Source organism: Danio rerio, chromosome 23 (genome assembly GCF_052040795.2).
Source record: "Danio rerio strain M-AB ecotype USA chromosome 23, GRCz13ab, whole genome shotgun sequence".
NCBI lineage: Eukaryota > Metazoa > Chordata > Actinopteri > Cypriniformes > Danionidae > Danio > Danio rerio.
Genome location: NC_141043.1, coordinates 11,672,590 through 11,695,000, shown reverse-complemented (window position 1 = coordinate 11,695,000; position 22,411 = coordinate 11,672,590). Strand labels below are relative to the sequence as shown.

Here is a 22,411-nt window from a genome sequence, read left to right as displayed (position 1 = left end):
TCTTTACAAAATGAACACAGTTGAGCGATGTCTTCGTGTCAGTGTCAGACTTGTTTTGTCAGCACTGATCAAGACAACATTTTTTTTATTGTATTTATTTTTTTACTGTCTTTAGAAGGGGTTCAGGGACGGTACTACTGCCTCACAGAGGAGTTGTTAGGAGGCAAAAACAAATGCCAGCAGCAACTAAGCTGAAGTAAACATGCAGCAGCTGTCACTTTGTGGATTTTTGATTGAATAGCAAGGGCATTATGATTTCTAACAACACTTTTTAGTAATTATGAATAAAAAGGAATAAAATTAGCTCCACAAATACTGACTGTTACTAGCACTGTATGAGTAATGCTAAGACTACAATGTCTTTACATGGTGCTATAAGTCAATGTAAGTATTTGAAACTATTTTATAACAGTCACACTTTATAATAGGGAGACACCTAGTTAATGCTACTCAAACATTTATTATGTATTCGTGTTTGTTAACATTAATGAAAGCACAGTTCTTTGTTGTTAAATAAGGTGGATGTAACAAAAGTTGAACTATGATTAATAAATGCTTTACAAGATTGCTCATTTATAATTAGTGTTAGTAAACAACATTAACTATGTGTCTCGTATTGTAAAGTGTTACCTTTGTAACTCAGATAATAAAGTTCCCCTATTACGTTTCATATGTAGTATATTTGTTTGAGAATTTAAAAGGTCTTCATTGACTGCCCACAAACAACATCATCTTTGACTCAGATTATGCTGTTGTATGTGAGGCCTGAGGAGTTTGGCTCATGTAGTCGACATGTCGAGAATTTACTTTATGCTTTCAAAGAAGAAGCTCTTTGATTAACTCAAAATCTGAAGTTGGTTCAATAAAATCAATGCCACAATTACTATTCGTAACAATCGTTTACTTGTTTACAAGTGCTAAGGCAACCTTCGGAGCTGAAATTCATATTAGCATTAATGGCATTTAATTTCCAATATGTGCTGTAAACTGTAGACCAATCAAGACTCACTGGTTCATCTGACCAATCAAAGTACATTAGACTCTTAGAAAGGTAGGGCTTAAGGAAACCAGACTCATGAAACAACCATTTCTGTGATAATAGGTTCGATAATGCAATGTATTGAGCATTATAAGATTTTTTCAAAAATTACTATTAAAGTATTTTATTATAAGGGACCAAGCACCCAGGGTGCACAGGCCTAATTGGAATTGATCTATTTATAATAATAATAATAATAATAATAATAATAATAATAATAATAATAATAATAATAATAATAATAATAATAATAATAATAATAAATATTATTATTATTATTATTATTATTATTATTATTATTATTATTATTATTATTATTCTCCTTATTCTCTAGAATGAATTACATTTTGGGGACCTAAATGTGTTTGAAAACTCATGAAACCTTGCACATGCACCAGAAGTAGAGAAATGTTACGTTTGTTAAAGTCTTCGAAAGTGAGTGTGGCAAAATCACTTGACAGCGCCACCTATGCACTTTTGATGGAGTGGCCCCCAAGCTACGTTTACATGAATTGTGAAGATCTAGAGTTTTCGCCAAAGGGCGAAGTTCAATATATATCGCCATGAAGAAGAAAGTACTTAGCCACACAATGTCCGATATGCCTGAAAATTCACAGGTTCAATGTGAATCTTCTCCTGAAGAAATCTACATGCCAATATTGAGTCACAGCCAGAAGGAAGTTTGGTATAAATCTGTGATTTTTATCAAATTAAAAAATATATATATTTATCAGCTTAAATTAGTATTGTCCACTGGTCTTTGTCATCCTAAGGCTACATTGAGCCCTGGTGCGAGGTCTCTTTCATCATTGCTTGCAGCTTTACTAGTTCCATTTTATTTATTTTTTATTTATTTATTTATTTATTTGTTTGTTTATTTATTTATTTATTTATTTATTTATTTATTTATTTATTTATTTATTTATTTATTTATTTATTTATTTATTTATTTATGTATTTTTTTTTTTTTTTACTTTAGATGGATGTAAATCTTGGGGACTTGATGATTTAAAATAGCATAATAGGGAAACTTTAAGATGAAAGTTAAACATATCTATTTCCTAGTTTTCCAGAATACAAAAACAGCTACAAATGTGCTGGTACATACTCAACTCAGATGTCGTCACTTCAGATGTTGACAGTTCATCTTTAAAAGATAGGTAGAGATAGGTAAAAAAAAGGCAATAATAATATAATTAAATGTTGATTTAATAGAAACAATTTCATTGCTTTGTCTAACTGACAATTAAGCAGCCAAAAAAAAAAATAAATAAATCTGTATTTCAATGGTTGCATTATTATTTCAGGCTTTATGTACACTCCCAGCAATAAAGGTAGACAAGTAATCACTGACACAGCAATATTCAAAAGGTACAGACTTGTACATCAATTATCTATATTGTACCATAAAGGTCCATATTATTACTTAAAGATTTTGAAAGGCACTCATTCTACTATTTAGTTACAAATATGTAGTTTTAAGGTATCTATGTTAACCCTTTAGGGAATATTCTGAAAAAGTACAGCTCGAGTGACATTTTTATTTCTGAAAGTGTACACAGTTTGACCGTTTCTTGATCAATTAGTTTTAAAATGCATCTAAATGGCAATGTAAATGTAGATGTCATGACAGACTGCTGACTAAGCTACATAATGCTACAAAACTATAGTACAGTACAGTATATGATACATACAGCTCTCTGTCCAAGCTGAGACTGTAGAAACTTCTGGAAATGAATATTCAGGCTTAGTAACTAGTTCATGAGGAAAAGAAAAGTTGAAAGAAAGATTAGTTTAAACAAACCCATGGAGTATGAAAATATGAGGATAATAGAAAGAAATGCAATTCAGAGCTAAACGAAACTGTGTTGATGTAGCAAAATCAGAAATTCAATAAGAAAAGCACTGCTATAGGCAAGTATTTTGACTCATTGATCAGTCATTGCATTGGTCACTAAGCATCATTCAATCCTTCTGTTTATCAGAAAACTCTGAGTTTTGCACTTAAGCAATAATCTAATCATTCTCCTCTATGCAACAAAATCTTGCCAACAGCAGCCCATAGCTGCTTAACTGCTGCTTAATCAGTTTCGAACACCTTGCGGCTGTGCTAATTAGAACCCAAATAACTTTACTTGTATCAGATGTTAGTGTCTCAGCATGGGCACTTGGATTCAGATTCTGACATCAGATTCATTATAGCTCTTGGGACTCTGCTTATAGTTGCTGGCAGGCGTACTTACATGCTGCAGGGTCGGTGCCTCCTTTCTCACTGATGGCTGACCCACAGCCCACCTGCGTGCACGCACTCAGGTAGAACTTATATGAGTTGTCTTCCTGCAGATCACGCAAAACCCACTGTGTCGTGTCTGCTCCAGAGATGTTCACAGAGTTCAGCTCACCCAGAGTCTCATTATCTACAACTAAAAAAATATATATATATTAATTGGGTCAGAGGGATTGTTTCAAAGAAAGTAACAATTTCACAAAGGATGCATTAAAATATATTCTAGCATAGCTTGGGTTTATTCACATCTATGTTGTTTGGTTCAAATTGAATCAAAATCAAATTCCAGTTCATTTCCCCCTTTGATGTAGATCATTCGGACGGGCGTGAGTACAGCAATCACACACTGGTGTGCAGGAAACAAAAGCCTTGAGAATAAAGTATTATTTTAACTCTCTGGGGTCTGAGGGTGTTTTGGGGCTCTGGAGAAGTTTTGACATGCACTGACATTTGTGTTGTTTTCAGTATCTTAAAAACATATTAATGGCTAAAGTGTGATAACACTGTAAACAGCATGTTTGTATGTGTTTGTGTTATTGAGAATAAAACATTTATGCGTGGTTAGTGAAAAACTACAATTTTGAAGTCACTGAAACAAGGCCATGAAACACAAGACTTTTGAGAATTGGATCTGGTAGTCTAGTGTTTTTGCTTCAAAATGATGTGAGAATCATCTTGTTAACTTGCTCAAAGAAAACAATATAATGAATTAAAAATTCCAAGTCACTTTTTAAGTGAAATTTGTTTATGCGGGAAGGCGTGAACTATCATTACTATGCAGTGAGTCACACCTGAAGACAAAGACCTGCATAATGAGCTGTATAATGAGCCATCAGACAGGTACAGTGTGTGACTAGGAGGGAAGTTTCAAGAAGGAATCAGAGAAAAATTTATATACCAGAGTGTGAATTTGATCTGACAGCGTCACGGTGGCTCAGTGGTTAGCACTGTAGCCTCACAGTAAGAACTTTACTGGTTCGAGCCCCAGCTGGGTCAGTGGGCATTCTGTGTGGGGTTTGCATGTTCTCCCCATGGTTATTTGGGTTTCCTCCGGGTGCTCCGGTTTCCCTCACAGTCCAAAGATATGTGCTATAGGTGAATTGAATAGATTAAATTGGCCGTAGTGTATGTGTGTGAATGGGTGTGAATAGATTTTTCTTAGTACTGGGTTGCAGCTAGAAGGGCATCCGCTGTGTAAAACATATGCTGAATAAGTTATCGATTCATTCCACTGTGGCGACCCCTGCTAAATAAAATGACTAAGCTGAAGGAAAATGAATGAATGAATTTGATCTGACCTTGGGATTAAAAAAATAAAAAGTTTTATTTCAAGAAGTCACACTATTCCTAAACGTTTGCAGTCAAAAAAAAAACAAATCAATACTTCTATTTACTCATAAAACAAACAATTATTATTAAAATGTTGAATGCTGAAAAAATGTTAAACTCTCATTTGAGATTAAAAATGATCAATAAATTCTGCTTGGTGAATCAAACACTTTAGAATGAAAATTTAGTACACTGAAAAAAGAAACTTTTTTTATAAGGGCTTAAATTACATTTAGTAATATTTAAACTCAATTTGTTTATTTAAATTCAGCCCATATAAATTGTTTGCAACCACTTACCTTAAATTTAGTAAATCCAATAAATATTTTATTTTGATAATCTAACGTGTTATGGCTCACTTCGCAGCTGAGACATTACACTGTAATATTATACACCTATATACATATAGTACATATAATTAGTCTAAATAAAATAAAGTGAAATATTCACAAAAATTGTTTAAAACACCTTGAATGATATAGCGGTTCCATGTGTGGAGGAATTAGAGATGCTCATTTTAGTTAGTTTTGCCAACGGCCAACTGCCGATTGTTAATCGAATAATAACTGTTAACCGTTAATAGATTAATATTAAAATATTATTTAATAAAAAAATAATTGATGTGACTATTTTGTGTGACACATAACATATTGCATTTTAAAATACTGATTTATTTTAACATGCAAACAGCATACAGAACATTACAGAGCATCTTCACACACCTGCAGTGTTTTCAGCAGTATAAAAATAATCTAAACAAAAAGAATAAAATAAACCCTGCTCTAGATCTTTCACTGAAATGACAAATTTAAATTACAAAACCAAAACACTGATTGAATCCTTTTTAAGAACCAGCATATGCTGTTTTTCCAATCATGTTTTTTTCTTCCGTCAAAAAAAAAAAAAAAAAAATTAGGCTACCTCAGATAGATTGATTTACTAAAAAATATGCATTTAATTAATGCTCCGCTGTTAGATTAGCTGTTAAATTATATTACAAAACCTCTGTAAGCATTTTAATATAATTAATAAAATTAGTTTATTATGTCTTAATTATGATTATGACTTATTTCCCTTTGACACACACACGGTTCATGGGTGTGTGTGCTGCATGTAATGAAAGATAATTACAATGAGCCGTGAAGCTCATATGTTGATTTTTTGTAAACTATAGGCTACTTTAGCATATAACAATTTTGTTGTTTACATATGATATTGCATTAATTTGCATACATGTTTTATAAGCTGTAAAATAAATGCCTCAGTTTGGTACAAAGTTTTCATTATGCAAACATCAAGAAAAACTTTGGATTTGTTTGATTTATAGATTAGGCCATGTAGGCTTTCTAGAAATGTAAATTATATAAGAATTATTAATAACTGTAATTTTCCAAACGGGAAAAGGTTGGTTTGTTGGTTGTAGCCTAAACTAAATCATCAATAGCCTGTTTGTTGAGTTTATGACACAACACAGAGGCAATCAGCATCAGCATTGGTTTGTCAACTCGTCAAACTGTGACCAGAAATATCATTCTTTCAGTGAATATAGGCTTCACTAAAACTGAATATTTCACTTTAATTTTATTTAGGCTAGATTATTATTTTATTTAACAAACCAACACAATATCACAGTAACTCGTGTTTTGGTGCGGAAGCATTTAGCGGAATTGTTTTGAAGCACTTAACCCCAAAGGTTATTCGGTATTATTTATTCCTTTAAACAATGTAGCCTAGTTGTCTTTTTAGAGATTAATAAAGGAATTAGTATGCTTTGTTTCATTGTTTATCTTTATTTATAAGTAGCAGAGTATTTACAGCTAATGTATAGTCTATTTCTGTCCGTTTGCATCCCATCCCTTTGTGCCACCTGGCGGCATAGTCGCAAACTGCGATCATACCTAAAATATCTGTTCTTTCTTCTTTAGAGCAGCGCCAGTACATGGTGCGGTGGTAATGGCTATATTAAACTCTCACCTACTGTAATAACGAGCCATCGTCAACCCTAGCTCAAACAAACCTTGTCGTCGTCTTGGTGTAAAATCGTCATCTACAAAGAAAAGAAGAAGAGCAGAATCTACCCTGTGCCCTGTTGTCCTTGACAAGGCCATCTACAGCACGAGCGGTTTCACTGTCTTGAGAGAGAGAGCTGTGCATCTATACTTGAAATAACAATCTTCTTGAGCTGATGATAATAATGTGCATGTGATTATTGAAATGCTTCTGACATCGATCCTTTCAGAGATGGACAACAGCCGGAGTGAAGCATGAAAAAACAAAGGAAAAGCATAAACGAACAAAGGAGCGAATGATTCTTTCAGCAACCTAAAACATGAACAAACTGCTATGTTTAACTATTATCATCACCTTTTGGATTATTATAAACTTAGAATGACGGAAATATTTTTTAACAGAGGTTACATGTGCTGGTGAAGATTAAAGTTACAGATGAGGGGTTTCCACTAATTATAGGCTATATTGAGTGTTGTCTTTGAACCCAAATAAGGACTTTTTTCTGTAACTGGTAACATATCAGATACAGTAAGGGGCTGTATGTGTTCATATATGTTGCATTCATTTATTTATTTATTTTATATAATTGCAGACGTTGCAGTAGGCTGTTTTGCACCATTGATCTGCAGTTAAAATCAAACGATGTTCATAGAAAGGTTAATAATGATACACAAGTATTCATATGTATAAAGCATCTGTTTTGTGAGAAGTGCTTCTCATATGATATGTGAACAACTTGTACAGCTTTACTTTGACATTTCCTTGAGTGAGCATGATGTCAACTGAAACCTTCTGTCATTCACCACACCCACATAAAGAGTGGTACCCTTTTGGCAGTGGAAATGCAAGTCTGATAAAAGTGACTCTTTCCATCCTGTACCACTCAGTGAAAACGGGCCATTAGATCCACCAAGCAGAATTTACTGATCGTTTTGAATCTCAAATAAGACTTTAACAGCATTTTAATGATAATAATGTTTTGATTCTATAAAAAGTATGTCGGTAAATTATATAAAATGAGAGCAATATGTGAGTGTCATACCTGTTTGGTATTGCAGAAGGTATCCTGTGAGATGGCCGTTGGTTTCGTGCGGAGGCGCCCACACCAGTGTGATGGCGTCTTTCTGAAAGTTTGTGGCTTTCAGGTAATGAGGTTGTTCAGGAACTGTGGAAAGATATCAAATACCATTGGTCAGTATGTACTATACATTAGAAACCTCATTAAAACCTTGCACCACAATATTTTCAACTTCTAAAATAGCATTGTGTTCATTTCATTTGAGTCGCTGTCACTTTCACACCTCCATTCTATGTAAATTAGACTCATTATATTCAGCTGTACAATTTGGCTCCTGTGAACAACAAAGTATGTAAAAATTCCACTGAATCTACGCAAGAACTTTGCAAAAAAGCTAGAACCCCTGAATTTTAAAACGTGTCTACTGTCAAAGTGCTCTTGCCTCCCTGTGGAGTTGTGAAAGAGATGGGACTGCTGCTGGGCCCATTCCCTCTCCGGTTAAAGACGTTGACAGTCAGACTATATTCAGAGAATGGTTTCAGTCCTGGCACCATGGTGTGACTCCTGTTTCCAGGGATGGTGAGAGACTGTCTCTCTGAGGGAATTTTCTTAGAGGTCAACAGACTCTGAGTTTGCCAGTAGTTCACCTGGGAGGAAAAGTTAGAAGAAGAGGAAGAGGGTGTTGATGAGGAGATACATGTTGATTCGACATCACAATTTCACATATGACAAAATAATATTATTTAGCATTTTCAATATTTAAAATGCATCAAAACTGTTCAACTTTTTATTTTTCTCCATAGACCTGCTGTTATTACATTTTTTACATTATTGAGCGAAATACCAAACTGTCCTATCGTGTGACTATCTCAAGCCAAGTTCAATAAAATACTTAAAAAGCAAATAGTAAAATCGCAGGCATAATTTTTTGTTGTTTAAATTTATTAAATGGGATAGCCCCTTTAGATGAACCATCTCATTTTTGAGATGGTTCATAAATCAAACAGTAAAATACACCATAACAAGCATACAGCCAAACACAAGTGGCAAACAAGCAGCACACTTCATCTGAAAGACTTCCCACAGTCTAAAGCCTAAGCAAACTAAAACATAAATCAAAAGTACAAACAATTAGATTTACAAATATATAAAACGCATTTCAACTGGAACCAAAATGAATAACATTTACAAGATGTTTTCAACAAAAAAGTTAAATTAGTCCTGAAAAGACTATGGGCCCTATCATACACCCAGCACCATAAGGCTCAAGACGTGTATGGTGAAATTTTTATTATTATTTTTTTTTCAGACCAGCGCAACCCGCTAATTTAAAACCTTTAAATACTATCTTTAATTCTTTATGTAGGTTTGCTTTAAGATGTCCTCATAGAACCAACCATTGCATATTATTATTGCTTCAACTTAGGTTCCATAGACAATATCAATGGTATTTGTTTCTTTTTTAAATGTGTGTTTGTTTTTTTGTTTCCCTTTTAATTTAAAGCAGTTATTTGTTCTATTTACCTCTTTGTATTCTGTTCGACATATCCAACATTATTACTGTTTGGTTCCAAAGATTACAACAAAAAGTGGCCGTAGTTTCTTTCAATACAAAGCTTCTTTTGACTGGAATAATCTCCCTTCTTCTTTTGGATCAATAAAGACATTAAGGGCTCTATTTTTAAGATCTTGGTGCAAAGTCTAAAGCACATGGCGCAATAACATTAAAGGCATTTACGAATCCAATTTTGCCATTTTATGGAAAAAAAATACAATCTGCACATGGTCTAACAGGGTTGTGCTCATTCTCTTCAGAGAATCCGTATTCTCTAATCAGAGTCTCATCTCCCATTCCCTTTAAGAGTCAGTTGAATCGTAAAAATGGCGCATTTTCTATTTACATAGAGGACTTTGTAAGTAGAAAAACTGAACGCTTCACTAATGAGAAAACAGTTAAACAAACCCTGTGTAGCGCAAGGATAAAAAATGAGCCTCCTCCATTCTGCCTCTATAATTTCTCTTTACTTTACTTTTACTCTTTACTTCTTTATTTTCGTGGATAAGGAAACAATGTTATACCGGTCCACAGAAGAAATCTATTAGCCTACATATTTAATTTTGTTTGTTAAATACTTTTACTCTTTACTTCTTTATTTTCGTGGATAAGGAAACAATGTTATACACACTCCACTGAAGAAATCTATTAGCCTACATATTTAATTTTGTTTGTTAAGTACTTTTACTCTTTACTTCTTTATTTTCGAGGATAAGGAAACAATGTTATACACACTCCACTGAAGAAATCTATTAGCCTACATATTTAATTTTGTTTGTTAAGCACTAAGATTTGTTTCAAAACTTTTTCTAAATAAAATTTCCAGCAAACGAATAAACGAACAATAATAACGAAGTGTGGTCAAAAAACTATTAATATCCAAACACATAAACACATATGGTGATGCATACATCTCCAAAACCTGACAGGTGTACAAATTTAAACTTGTTTTTAATAAAACAAATATAAATATGCATATATTAAATAATTTTGCTAATAATATTAGCATTATACAAATCCAAATTGTCAAAAATGCAAAAACAAGATGAGGCATGGAGGTAGTTGTTTTTTATATTTATTTAGTAACGGATCATTTTTGTAACATTTTAATCCTTTAATTTTTTTTTCATATGCAAAGATATCTGTGTGTTGCTGTACATCCTGTGTGTATTAAGTAATGTTAACTAACGCCCTCTTGCACTGGACTTTAGACCAGGTTTTAGTTGGTCAATGGCACATTTCAGTTCTTCAAAATATTTTAGACCAGAGCATGCATTAGTCCACAAAGTGGTGCAAATGGATTTGCTATTTAAACAACGTGGCACAAAACGTGAACATTTGGGTTGCGCTAATCTGAAAATAGCAACAAATTTCACCAAACATGTCTTGCGCCTTTTTGCGCCGGGTGTATGATAGGGCCTAAAGAGTGCAGAAAGAGAGAGAAAGCAAGAGAAAGCGAACACACAGTGGAGTCTATTAATTTCAGTAAACAGCTTGTTTGTTGCTGAATGGCCATCAGCTTTTGGCAAGCACCAGTTGAGCTGGAGCGATTGGGAACTCACTGTGTATCCTCCAAGATGGCCCCTCAGGGTGGTTTGGGGCACTGGTGACCAGCTGACCTTCAGCAGTGTAGAGTTCAACACCTCCGCAGATACGTTATCGGGAGCCACCAAGGGCACTGGAAAGGGTAACAGAGTGCAAATCTGTTTAGGGGTAAACATTCCCGATGGATGGAAAAGGGCAAAAACTTGCAATTTTACACACACAACTATTTCCTCTAGCAACTAAAGCCAAAGAGGGAAAATGGGCTGTAAAAAGATGACACACTGACTGTTTGCAGGAAAAGAGCGCATGCTAACTCACATGAAAAAAATTTAATAAAAAAAATACTATAGAATATTTAAACCATATGAGCAACTCCACGCAAATGTCTTACCATCTTACCATGAAAAAAATAAGTTTTAAGTTTACCAAAATAGAGAAATAATTTCTACATTTTTGGTGTAAGCAAGTATTTTACAGTACTTAAAAACTACTCAAAAATGTCTCTGTCAGTGTTTTCAAACTATTACATTTAATTTAGCAAAGTCACACAAGTGCCAATTTCACATCTGTCACATCCATAACGGAAAGATGTTACATCTATAATGAAACTTTTACCTCATAAATGCAAAAAGTCAAATAAAATAAAATCAATCATGTTTGTTCTAGCCAACTCTTGTCTTTTTGATTAGTGTTGTTTCTTTTGGGTTGTGCAGTTTCATTCACAGGATTTCTACAAAGTATGTTGTATACTGTAAACTTGCTAACTTTTTTTTTGTCACATCCATAAGACATGATTATTCTCCTCATTCAAAATCTAAATAAAATGTTTACAAATTTATATTTTTCTGATCCTTTAACTCTGTGGGTATTTGTTTTGGAAAAAATAAACAGATTTTTCAGTATAATGGTATATATGTATAATGTAGCATTTAAGTTTAGAGTTTTTCTGCAAGTGTCACATCCACAATGCTAAAATTCCTTGCATAATAAAGTGTATTAAGAGGTTAAATTATGTATAGTATATTATTTATAACACTTTGTCAATGAATGCTGAAAAACTGTAATAAATACTGTTGTATGCTTCAGTTTTTACTACAGTAAACTGTTGTGTATTGTAGTATAATGTACCCTATAGCTGTAGACAAGTACAGTACTTGGTAATTTGTTTGTATTATTTAAGAATTATTGGTAATTTGTTGTGCTACCATAGCAACTAAAGTCCTATAAAACAAATGAATGTAAATGTGTTAGTATAGCATTGTTCTTAAACTGCTGTATTTGCTATAATTTACTATAGTATTCATTCACATGGGAAAGCAAAGCTAACCGCTGAGAAATTAGGGCACATGGAAAAGGGATGCAAACTCATCCAAGTTGCAAAGTGTAACATCACCTTTAAAATCTGCATTTACTATTGAATTTAGTGTCCAAATATAATTTAGAAAATATGGCAAAATATAATTTAACCAGAGAGATTTATTTTTAGAAGAAAAGTGCACTGGGGCCATTTCTGTAGTCAAAAGATTTGTAAAATATTCTCATTGCAAAATCATGCAAAAACATTGCATGTTTTCACATGCATATTAAAGAGGTGACCCAAACTCACAGAGGTTTCAGTTATTAAATAAAAATTTAGAATAGTTTGCTCCAAACCAAGCTAATTCAAGACAATGAAAACTTAGCTACACACACTACTGGTCAAAGGTTTGGGGTCAGTTGGATTTTTTAATTTTTTAAAATAAGCTTCTGCTCACCAAGGCTGCATTTATTTAATCAAAAATAAAGTGTAAAATTCTGATGTGTTATTGCACTATAAAAAACTGTTCAAAAGTCGGTTATCATTTAATTTAATAATTTTTTCCAGTGATTTTAATGATTTATTTTCAGCTACATTACTCCAGTTTTTCGTCACATGATCCTTCAGAAATCACTCTAATATTAATTATTATTCATTCATTCATTAATTTTCAACTGCTTTCCGGGGCCTGGTTGTGGGGGCAGCAGTCTTAGGAGAGAACCCCAGTCTTCCCTCTTTCTTCAAGCTTCTTTGGGGGATCTTGAGGCGTTTCCCCGGCCAGCCAAGACATATATATCTTCCAGTGTGTCCAGGGTCTTCCCTGAGGCCTCCTCCCGGTGGGACATGCCTGGAACACTTCCCTAGGTAGACACCCATGAGGCATCTGAAACAGATGCTTGAGCCACCTCGGCCGACTTCCCTCGATGCGGCTCCACTCTGAGCTCCTCCTGGGTGACAGAGCTCCTCACCCTATCTAAAAGGGTGCGCCCTGCCACCCTGCGAAAAAAAATAATCATAATAATTTCAGCCGCTTGTATTCGAGATCTTGTCCTTTTAGTCATGACCCAAAGCTCATGACCATAAGTGAGAATAGAAATGTAGATTGACGTTAAATCGAAAGCTTTGCCTTTCCGCTCAGCTCCTTCTTTACCACAACGGACCGGTACATCGACCACATTACTGCTGCCACTGCACCAATCTGCCTGTCAATCTCATGTTCCATCCTTCCCTCACTCGTAAACCAAACCCCAAAATACTTGAACTCCTCCACCTGGGCTAAGGACTTTCCTCAAACCTGGAGATGGCAAACCACCTTCCTCCGGTGGAGCACCATGGCCTCGGACTTGGAGGTGCTGATTCTCATCACAGCCACGTCACACTCTGCAGCAAACCACCCCAGTGCACTCCTCTAGCCCCATACTCCCAGAGCACCCCCTACAGAATGCTACGAGGGACGCGGTTGAATGTCTTCTCCAAGTCTGCAAAACACGTGGACTGGTTGGGAATACTCCCATGAACCCTCGAGCACCCTTGTGTTATTATTATTATTACTATTATTATTATTATTATTATTATTATTATTATTATTATTATTATTATTATTATTATTATTATTATTGTTATTATTATTATTATTATTATAAATGGTAATAGTAGTAAAAGCAATAATGACTGGAGTAATAATTTCATTTAAAACTACATACAATAAGTAAGAAATAAATATTTAAAAAATAAGTATTTAACAATTTATTTATTTCGTACATTTAATAAATGCAGCCTTGATGAACAGAATAATTTTCATTCTTTCATTCATTCATTCATTTTCTTTTGGGTCACCACAGCGGAATGAACCGCTAACTTATCCTGCACGTTTTTTCTCAGCTGATCAAATAATTTTATTTTAATGATTAAATAAAATGAATAATAATAAAAAAGACCCAAACTTTTGACCGGTAGTGTATTTAAATAAGCATAATACTGTAAAATGTTCTACTACATGGCTACATGGCTATTTTTGCAGAAAAATGACATGTTTGCATCCCTGCACTTTCCAATAGCTACACGACAGCTGTCAGGAGCTATCTACAACTAAACATTTCATGTTTGCGTGTATCAACATCGCAGGAATAAAACGGACAAAGGCAGCCCAACCTGTTGCATCACCCTCGAGACAATGCCAAATGTCGACTAGAGACAAGAGCATGAGAAAATATGAAATTGAATAAAGCAAAAGATAATCACATAAGTGCTTGGCAAAGACTGTGTCTGATCCCTAAAAGCACTATGAAAAAGCTCAGCAGAAATGACAGTAAAGAGTGGATTAACGCACTCTCCCAAATAATCTTCTAATCTTAAGTGTTTATCATTGGCTAATCGCAGCGGTGTCACACGACTGTCAATGCATTTATTTCACTTACAGTCTTCCCCAGAATAACCAGTCACCACTTTGGGTCCTGGTGCCCAGCCGTGGCGGTTGAAGGCCTGGATTTTGACTTCATAGGGGACGAATGTCGGGGTGTCTCGCACCACAAAAGAGTGTCTCTTTACCATCTGCTCTTTCCAACTGTCCTCGACACCCAGGAGCCTGTAGCTCAGTTTGTATTCCAGACCGGGACCGTTGTGCTCCACCGGCAAGAGCGGCTGGTGATTAAAGGGAAAAGTGGGTCAGTGCACTGCAAACATTGGGAACATTTGGAAAGAATGGAAGTATTTGCGAGACATTTGCTGATGGGTTTGCAAGATCTGGCGTGGGAACCTAGTTTCTGGGGTGCCTCGCTTGGCTTTTCGTCAGATTTGATGATTTCTGACTCATAAATAGAGCATAAATTGGCCTGTGGATGGAGATTTGCTCATATACTTGACTGCCACTGCAGATTAAGTTGTTATGGCTTTAAAGCGGTGAGAGACCATACTTTCAGGAGCTCCAAGAACATTCGGTTCCCGAGTCTCCTTGCATGAGGGTGTTTGCCTTTCTCTTGAATCCAAGGCATGCATATATGCATATGCATTAAAGCAGTTTGACAATGCTGTTTGCATTTTATTACCTCCCAGCTGATGTCCATCTGATGTGGCAGGTGACCCTCAATCTTAATGTTTTCTGGGTTCCTGTCAGGAGCTGTACAAATGTGAATATGAATTATTTAACATCTGTCTCAGTCAATAATGCCATTGCCCTCTAACACTGCCAATGTGTATCACACATAATGTCGAGCATGCAGTCATTGATAGTCGGAGACAGTGCTCACTTAAAAGAACATTAAAATTTATGGAGCTTTTATAGACATCTGTATAATTTTCTCAGGGTAAATCCCCACAAAGGCATAGAGACAGGCGCTTCAAATGAGTCCAAGGTGAACCAAGGGCAGACACTGGATTAAGGCACTGCAAAAGCCTTCCATGATAACAGGTATGCCAAAACTTTGTTTAAGATTTAGTAATAGATTTAATTAGACCGAGTTTACTAATTAACCCTTTAAACTATTTTGTTTAAGTGACATTTATTAAATATGAAATAGTAATTGTGTGAACTAGTGAAATGCTGTCATTATTTAGGAACATACAACCATATATCAAAGAAATAGTGTTACTAATAGTGTTACTATACAAATACTTGTTCCAAACCAGTTTGAGTTTATGCATGTACAGCTAAAGTCAGAATTTTTAACCCCCCTGTTTATTTTTTCCACAAATTCTGTTTAATATAGAGAAGATTTTTTCAACATATTTCTAAATATAATAGTTTTAATAAATCTAATAACTGATTGATTTTATATTTGCCATAATGACAGTAAATAATTAAGACACTTTTATACAGCTTAAAGTGACATTTTAAGGCTTAACTAGGTTAATTAGGTTAACTGAGCAGGTCAGGGTTATTAGGCAAGTTATTGTATAATAATAGTTTGTTCTGTAGACAATTGGGAAAAATATTTATAGCTTAAAGGGGCTAATAATTTTGTCCTTAAATTTTTTTATTTTTTTCCAAAAATAAATACTGCTTTTATTTTAGCCGAAATAAAACACTTTTTCCAGGAGAAAACATATTATCAGACATACTTCGAAAAGTCCCTTGCTTTGTTAAACATCATTTGGGAAATATTTAAAAACGAAAAAAACTAACAAAAAACAAAACAAAAAACAAAAACAAAGGGGGGCTAATAATTTTGACTTTTACTGTATGTATATATTTGTTTGTTTGTTTGTTTGTTTGTTTGTTTGTTTGTTTGTTTGTTTGTTTGTTTGTTTTATTGAACACTAAAACAAACAAAAAAATTAAGAATGCAAGAAAAATGTTGACTTCTATAGAATTTGTTTTTTTTTTTCTACTATAATAGCTAGTATGGGGCGAAGCAGTGTCGCAGTAGGTAGTGTTGTTGCCTCACAGCAAAAAAGTCGCTGGTTTGAACCTCAGCACAGTTGGCATTTCTGTGAGGAGTTTGCATGTTCTCCCTGCGTTCGCGTGGGTTTCCTCCACAGTCCAAAGACATACTGTAGGGAATTGGGTAGTCTAAAATTGTCCATGGTGTATGAGTGTATGAGGGTGACAGGCCCAGACGACAGGCCGTCCCGAATGTGTAAAAATATCCTTATCATATGGACAAGTCTAAATGGAGGACTTGTTCCAAAGAGCCGAACCTGCAACCATACGGGACTAAGGCCAAAGAAGAAGTAGAAGAAGACTATAATAGCTAGTATGGATGTCAGTGGTTTCCTGTTCTATTTCCAACATTATAATATCTTTGTTGTGGGTGTTCAACAGAACAATAAAAAATAATCAACCCAAATTCATTCTGGAAACGTAGCCCCATGGACATTTCTGGAGACCACAATTTACGAGGCCGAAGGTACATATGGCCGCGTTTTGTTATTTTTATCGAGCGAACGATGTGGGGCGGTGTGACACCGCTTCGCTCCTCATCTTCGCGCTCGCTGGCTGACAGCTCGCCTCCAGGTGGAGGGCTTTCCTGCCTCAACCAGTTTGTCCGCTTAGCTTGCAGCGTTACGTCGGCGTAGCGGAGGCCCGGAGGGAGGAGGAGCCGGCCACGGCGACAACCGGGATCGAGTCCGGGGGAGAGCGGTTCCAGAAATCAAGTGAGATGAAAAACAGAATCCAAAAAAAAAAGCCAACGAGTTCGCGACGGGGCGAGATCCGAAAACGTGGTCATAATCGGACAAGGGCTTTTGATTTTTTTTCTGGACGGCTTTTGCAAATTGTCGCTTGGGTTTAGGGAAGGGGGAGGAGGTCGATCGTTCAGTCGTTCAGCCAGTCAGTTGGACGGACGGCCGCTCTACCGCGGCCTCCGGCGGCTTTTCACGCGAAAACAGCGCTGGCGCGAACGGCACGCGCTCCCGAGAGGCGTCCGAGACGTGAAAAAGCATGCACAGCGGCCTCTCGCGGACTCGCGAAAACAAAAACTGCTCGAATACGTACCTCCTGGGACGTATTTTGCGGCCTCCAGAAAATGTCCGCTGGGCTGGGTTTCCACAATGAGCCCGGGTTGACAATAATAGTAAATTATGATTTTTTTTTATGAATTAAAAAAAAAAATAGGTAAATTTGTTTGGAACAAGTCAAGGGTGAGTAAATGATGACATAATTCTCTTTTTTTAAAGTGAATTCCACATTCAAGGCTAAACTATTCTCAAAAACGTCACAGCAAAATTATTATTGTGAGTTATTTTAATAAAGATTTCACAATAATCATCTTTCTAGCTATTGCTCTTGATGCAAATGGGGCCTTGCAAGTTCAATTTAGGACAGTGCATTATCCTGATGAACCATTTTATGTTGCATTAAAGTTTAGGTTTCTTTAGAGTTTAGATTGTAGTCTTTTTGTTGTTCAGTTAGAGCATATATTGTAAGTTTAAATAAACTTTCAAGTAAACTTTAGAGACATACTGAGAGTGACATAATGAATAATTTACCTCAGATCCTGAAAATATGTTTAAAACGTGATCTGTGAAACTGCGAACTCTGTATTAACAAATGCCATGACAAAGATTTATATACTTTTAATAATTATTAAGTTAAAACTTAAGTACCATTTTTACTATTAACTGGCTTATTACTTGCCAATTATTAACTTATTTGCTTATAGAATACATATTCTGCATTATCTTATTCTGTATCCTATTAATATTAAATAATTAATATTAATATTAATAACTAGGTCCACAAGGAATCTGCATGCACAAATTTTTAACCCATCATTTTAGCCCTTGAGTCTATTTATTTACTTTGCATATTTATATTTATTCAGTTTTAAAAAAATAATTTCAGTAATATTACATACTAACATGAAAGTCTCCATATGATTTAATAACAATACAGTTTGTAAAGTAATATTTTCTGTCTTTTAGTATAGATATATAATATGATATACTTGCTTTGTTTACCAAATAATGGATCTAGATACATAAAAGTGAAAATGCTATTATTTGTTTATTACATATAAGTTTTTATTTATGATACTCCCAAAATAATTTCACATAAATTCACAATTTTTTTTTTACAAAATTCTTAGCAAAATTAGCCAAAAATGTCCTCTGATTCTCTCTGGCCCTTCTAACAGCTATAATATTAAATTAATACTATTAATTAATTAGCAGCAAATTAGAAGTTAATTGAGACAAAAGTCATAGTTAATGGCTTATAATAGCACAAATTGTTACTTAAAAGAAAATGTTACCATGACATTTGTTAAAATACATCAATTAGATAAGAAACTTTACTGTTTTATTGTAAATGCAGTGTGCTTGCCCTTTAAAAATATATCCATTCAGTACCTGTCAAAAAATCCCTTAAAATGTAAAAGATTATAGATTTTTTTATTATTATTATTAATTCATTAATTCATTAATTAATTAATTCATTCATTCATTAATTTTCCCTTGGCTTAGTCCCTTATTTATCAGGGGTCGCCACAGCGAAATGAACCGCAAACAATTCATGTGTTTTCACAGTGGATGCCCTTCCATATAAACACCCATACACTCTCGCATTCTCACACACACACACACACACACACACACACACACGCACACACACACACACACACACACACACACACACACACACACACACACACACGCACACACACACACACACACACACACAATCATACACTACGGCCAATGTAGTTTTTACCAAATTCACCTATAGTGCTTGTCTTTAGACTGTGGGTGAAACCAAAGCACCCGGAGGAAACACACACAAACACAGGGAAAACATGCAAACTCCAAACAGAAATGCCAACTGATCCAGTCGGGACTCAAATCAGCACCCTTCTTGCTGTAAGACGACAGTGCTAACCACTGTGCCACCATGCCACCCTTTTTATTATTTAATCATTCAAGTAAATAAATGATCAACATACCACATGGAGGTGTTTTATATCTTCCTGAGGGCATACTGGGATGACTTCTCCCTATTTCATTGACAGCAATGACTCTGAACTGGTAGTTAATGTGGCAGTACAGAGCCAAGGGGGCTGAGAACTTCCTGCTAGACACTCGAAGAAGATCTTTCCACTTCTCTGGCTCCCAGTGGCTCTCTTCGTACTGGATGATGAACTCTAGTCACAGAAACAGTGCACATTGGTCATTGAATATGCAGAGCGCGCACTCTCAATACACTGGTGTGCGGCCCCTGTGGGAGCCCCTCTTGAAATATTGTAGAGCAATGTTTGAGTATGAGCATCGCCCATGAAAAGGACTTCAGAGAAATGAGCTTAAAGAAAAAAAGCCAACTTCAAAAGTGCTGCAAATGCGGAGGGTAATGGATGTGTGTTGCGTTTGTTCTGTAACCCTGGGAATATAGTGCATTTATGGGGTTTACGTTGTACCTGTTATGGGACTGTTGTGATCACTGGTGTTCACCCAATGGAGCTTCACACTGCGGTCTTTCAGATCACTGAGCAATAATTCAACCGGAGGATCGGGGACATCTGTGTCACATGTCAGACAAAAAGCCATGAGCAAAATCAGATGACAATAACAGTGTTTTTATGAGAAACAGAATAGCGTAATGTAACACTCTACTTTTTTAGGCTTATCTAGTTCCCTAGAATTAAACAGTTGAGTTTTATCATATTCAAACCAATCCCTGGGTCTTGTGGAAGCACTTATAGCTTAGCTTAGCATAAATCATTAAATCGGATTTGACCATTAGCATCTCATTTTAAAAAGTCTGATAAATAAAATGGCTGCAGCAGATGCAATGGTATTCCACACTGCTGTAACCTTATTAACCAGCTGGGTACTATTTTCATGCACTGTATAATATTAATGCACCTGCTGTTAAACTCCTTGTTAAATAAAAAATGGCCTAAAAATAGCATATTTATTAAATATTTGAATATTTATTTTCCATCGGTTTCAGGACATGATGTTGCTACAGAAGAGTCAAGCTTTAATTAGAAAAAAAATATTTCAGAACTCTTTAAATTTAAGTGAAATGCTAATGGTCTAATGCGATTCAATGATTTATGCTAAGCTAAGCTAAAAGTGTGGATTCTAGCAATGAAATAACTTAACTGTTAAACTAGGGCAATTGTAAAATTGAGCCTATTTACATAAAATATGCAGGTTCCTTTAAAATAAAAACTGGTGCATTTTGAAGTACATTTTCCCATACAGGATTTTTATTGTGGTACTAAAGTAATCTGCAGAAATCTAACAACACAATCTAGTTCTTATTCAGGCTGTTCTCAAAAGGTCATTCAGTCATACCTAAGACTGTTATGTATGCAGAAGCTGTATCTTGGTCCAGTGATGTTCGAACAATACAGGTGTAATTCCCTTGATCACTGTGACTCACGTTGAATATCTGAAGAATTCCTTCATCTGTAAAATACCTGCAAATAACCCCAAATGGGTTCATACTGTATTCAAAACATAAAATAGTAGGAAACAAATAACAAACGTGGAAAAACTCATGTATACCTTAATAAGACATCTATAGCAAGTCATTTAAAAATTTCATCTAAAAAACACACAAGTATCATTTTTCATGCAACTTCTTATTTTTAAAATACTATTTCAGCTCAAATCGTTTAAAGTTTACTTGTATATTGCTTTTCACAATAATTGGCATTCCAAAGCAGCTTCACAAAAAGTCCACACCATTTTATGACAATCAAGTTCAAAGTCAAAATACAATTTTTTTTTTCAATTAGTATTAGTACACATTTATTAGATACTAATACATATTTATTACATCAAGTAGAGTAAATAGATACCACTACCTTTGAATAGATATAGCTACTATATATGTATAAATGTATATATATATATATATATATATATATATATATATATATATATATATATATATATATATATATATATATATATATATATATATATATATATATATATATATATATATATATATATATATATATATATATATATGTATATATATATATATATATATATATATATATATATATATATATATATATATATATATACATTTATATATATATATATATATATATATACATTTATATATATATATAAATGCAAAGGCCTGATTGTCTAAAATTTACTTCAGCTTTGCAGCAAAACGTCCTGTGAGCACAGAATTTGCAGTTGAGATTGCAGTTTTTAGAAAATTAGTATTAGTAAAAAAAGAGGACGTATGTATGGGTGCGGCCAATGGAGGACTGGAGAATGATTGATAAGTGCCGAATTTCACTAAACTCCACATGTATAAAAGCGAGAATCAGGAAATTAAATTGGTAGCGCACCTACTAAATGTAACTTTTGCATTGCATTGGGGACACCAGAATTCGCTGAATCGAATTGTTAATTTGTGTCCAATAAATTACTAAGGTTTTTGAAGAAAAACCTCTCCTGACCTTTTTTTTTTTAAACACATATGAACAGACAAAATATTCCACCAAATTTTTATACATATATAAATGATAAAGATAAAATTTATATTCTGATAATATGAATAAAATATATATTTTATTATTGTTATTGTTATTATTATTATTATTATTATTATTATTATTATTATTATTATTATTATTATTATTATTATTATTATCTTCATTATTATTTATTTTTATTTATATATATATATATATATATATATATATATATTTATTTATTTTAATAGTATGCATATACATGATCAAATTTATATTTGTGAATAAAATATTATAAGTACATAAAATAAATAAGTACAAAATAATTAACAATAAAATATTGTTAATTAAATTATACAAATGAGGAGTTTATTATCTGGCCAAATCTGAAGGTTAATGAGATTGTTTGACTTGTAGAGCCTTTTTCTGTATCATCAACACAAGGAAGACACA

General features: G+C 34.3%; 2 protein-coding genes across 22 annotated transcripts in view; both read right to left on the bottom strand.

Moving 5' to 3' along the window:
• Positions 1-22,411, bottom strand: part of chl1a (cell adhesion molecule L1-like a) — a 163,424-nt gene that overhangs the window by 23,434 nt on the left and 117,579 nt on the right. For 8 of the 21 annotated variants that reach the window (XM_087306011.1, XM_087306014.1, XM_087306018.1 and 5 more), the window contains 9 exons: positions 20,811-20,935; positions 19,925-20,026; positions 19,457-19,654; positions 15,125-15,195; positions 14,498-14,720; positions 10,801-10,916; positions 8,126-8,330; positions 7,708-7,830; positions 3,283-3,462 (listed from right to left, as the gene is read on the bottom strand). In XM_087306011.1, the coding sequence (XP_087162137.1) occupies positions 3,283-3,462; positions 7,708-7,830; positions 8,126-8,330; positions 10,801-10,916; positions 14,498-14,720; positions 15,125-15,195; positions 19,457-19,654; positions 19,925-20,026; positions 20,811-20,935 (1,343 nt within the window). Of the gene's footprint in view, positions 1-2,147; positions 2,187-2,733; positions 2,794-3,282; positions 3,463-7,707; positions 7,831-8,125; positions 8,331-10,800; positions 10,917-14,231; positions 14,268-14,497; positions 14,721-15,124; positions 15,196-18,922; positions 19,084-19,176; positions 19,655-19,924; positions 20,027-20,810; positions 20,936-22,411 lie in introns of those variants that run through there. The other 13 variants (XR_015522908.1, XR_015522909.1, XM_087306005.1 and 10 more) reach the window with 4 other exon arrangements.
• The window catches only part of LOC147831238 (uncharacterized), a 650,544-nt gene that overhangs the window by 563,261 nt on the left and 64,872 nt on the right, over positions 1-22,411 (bottom strand). The gene's annotated exons all lie outside the window — the stretch shown is intronic.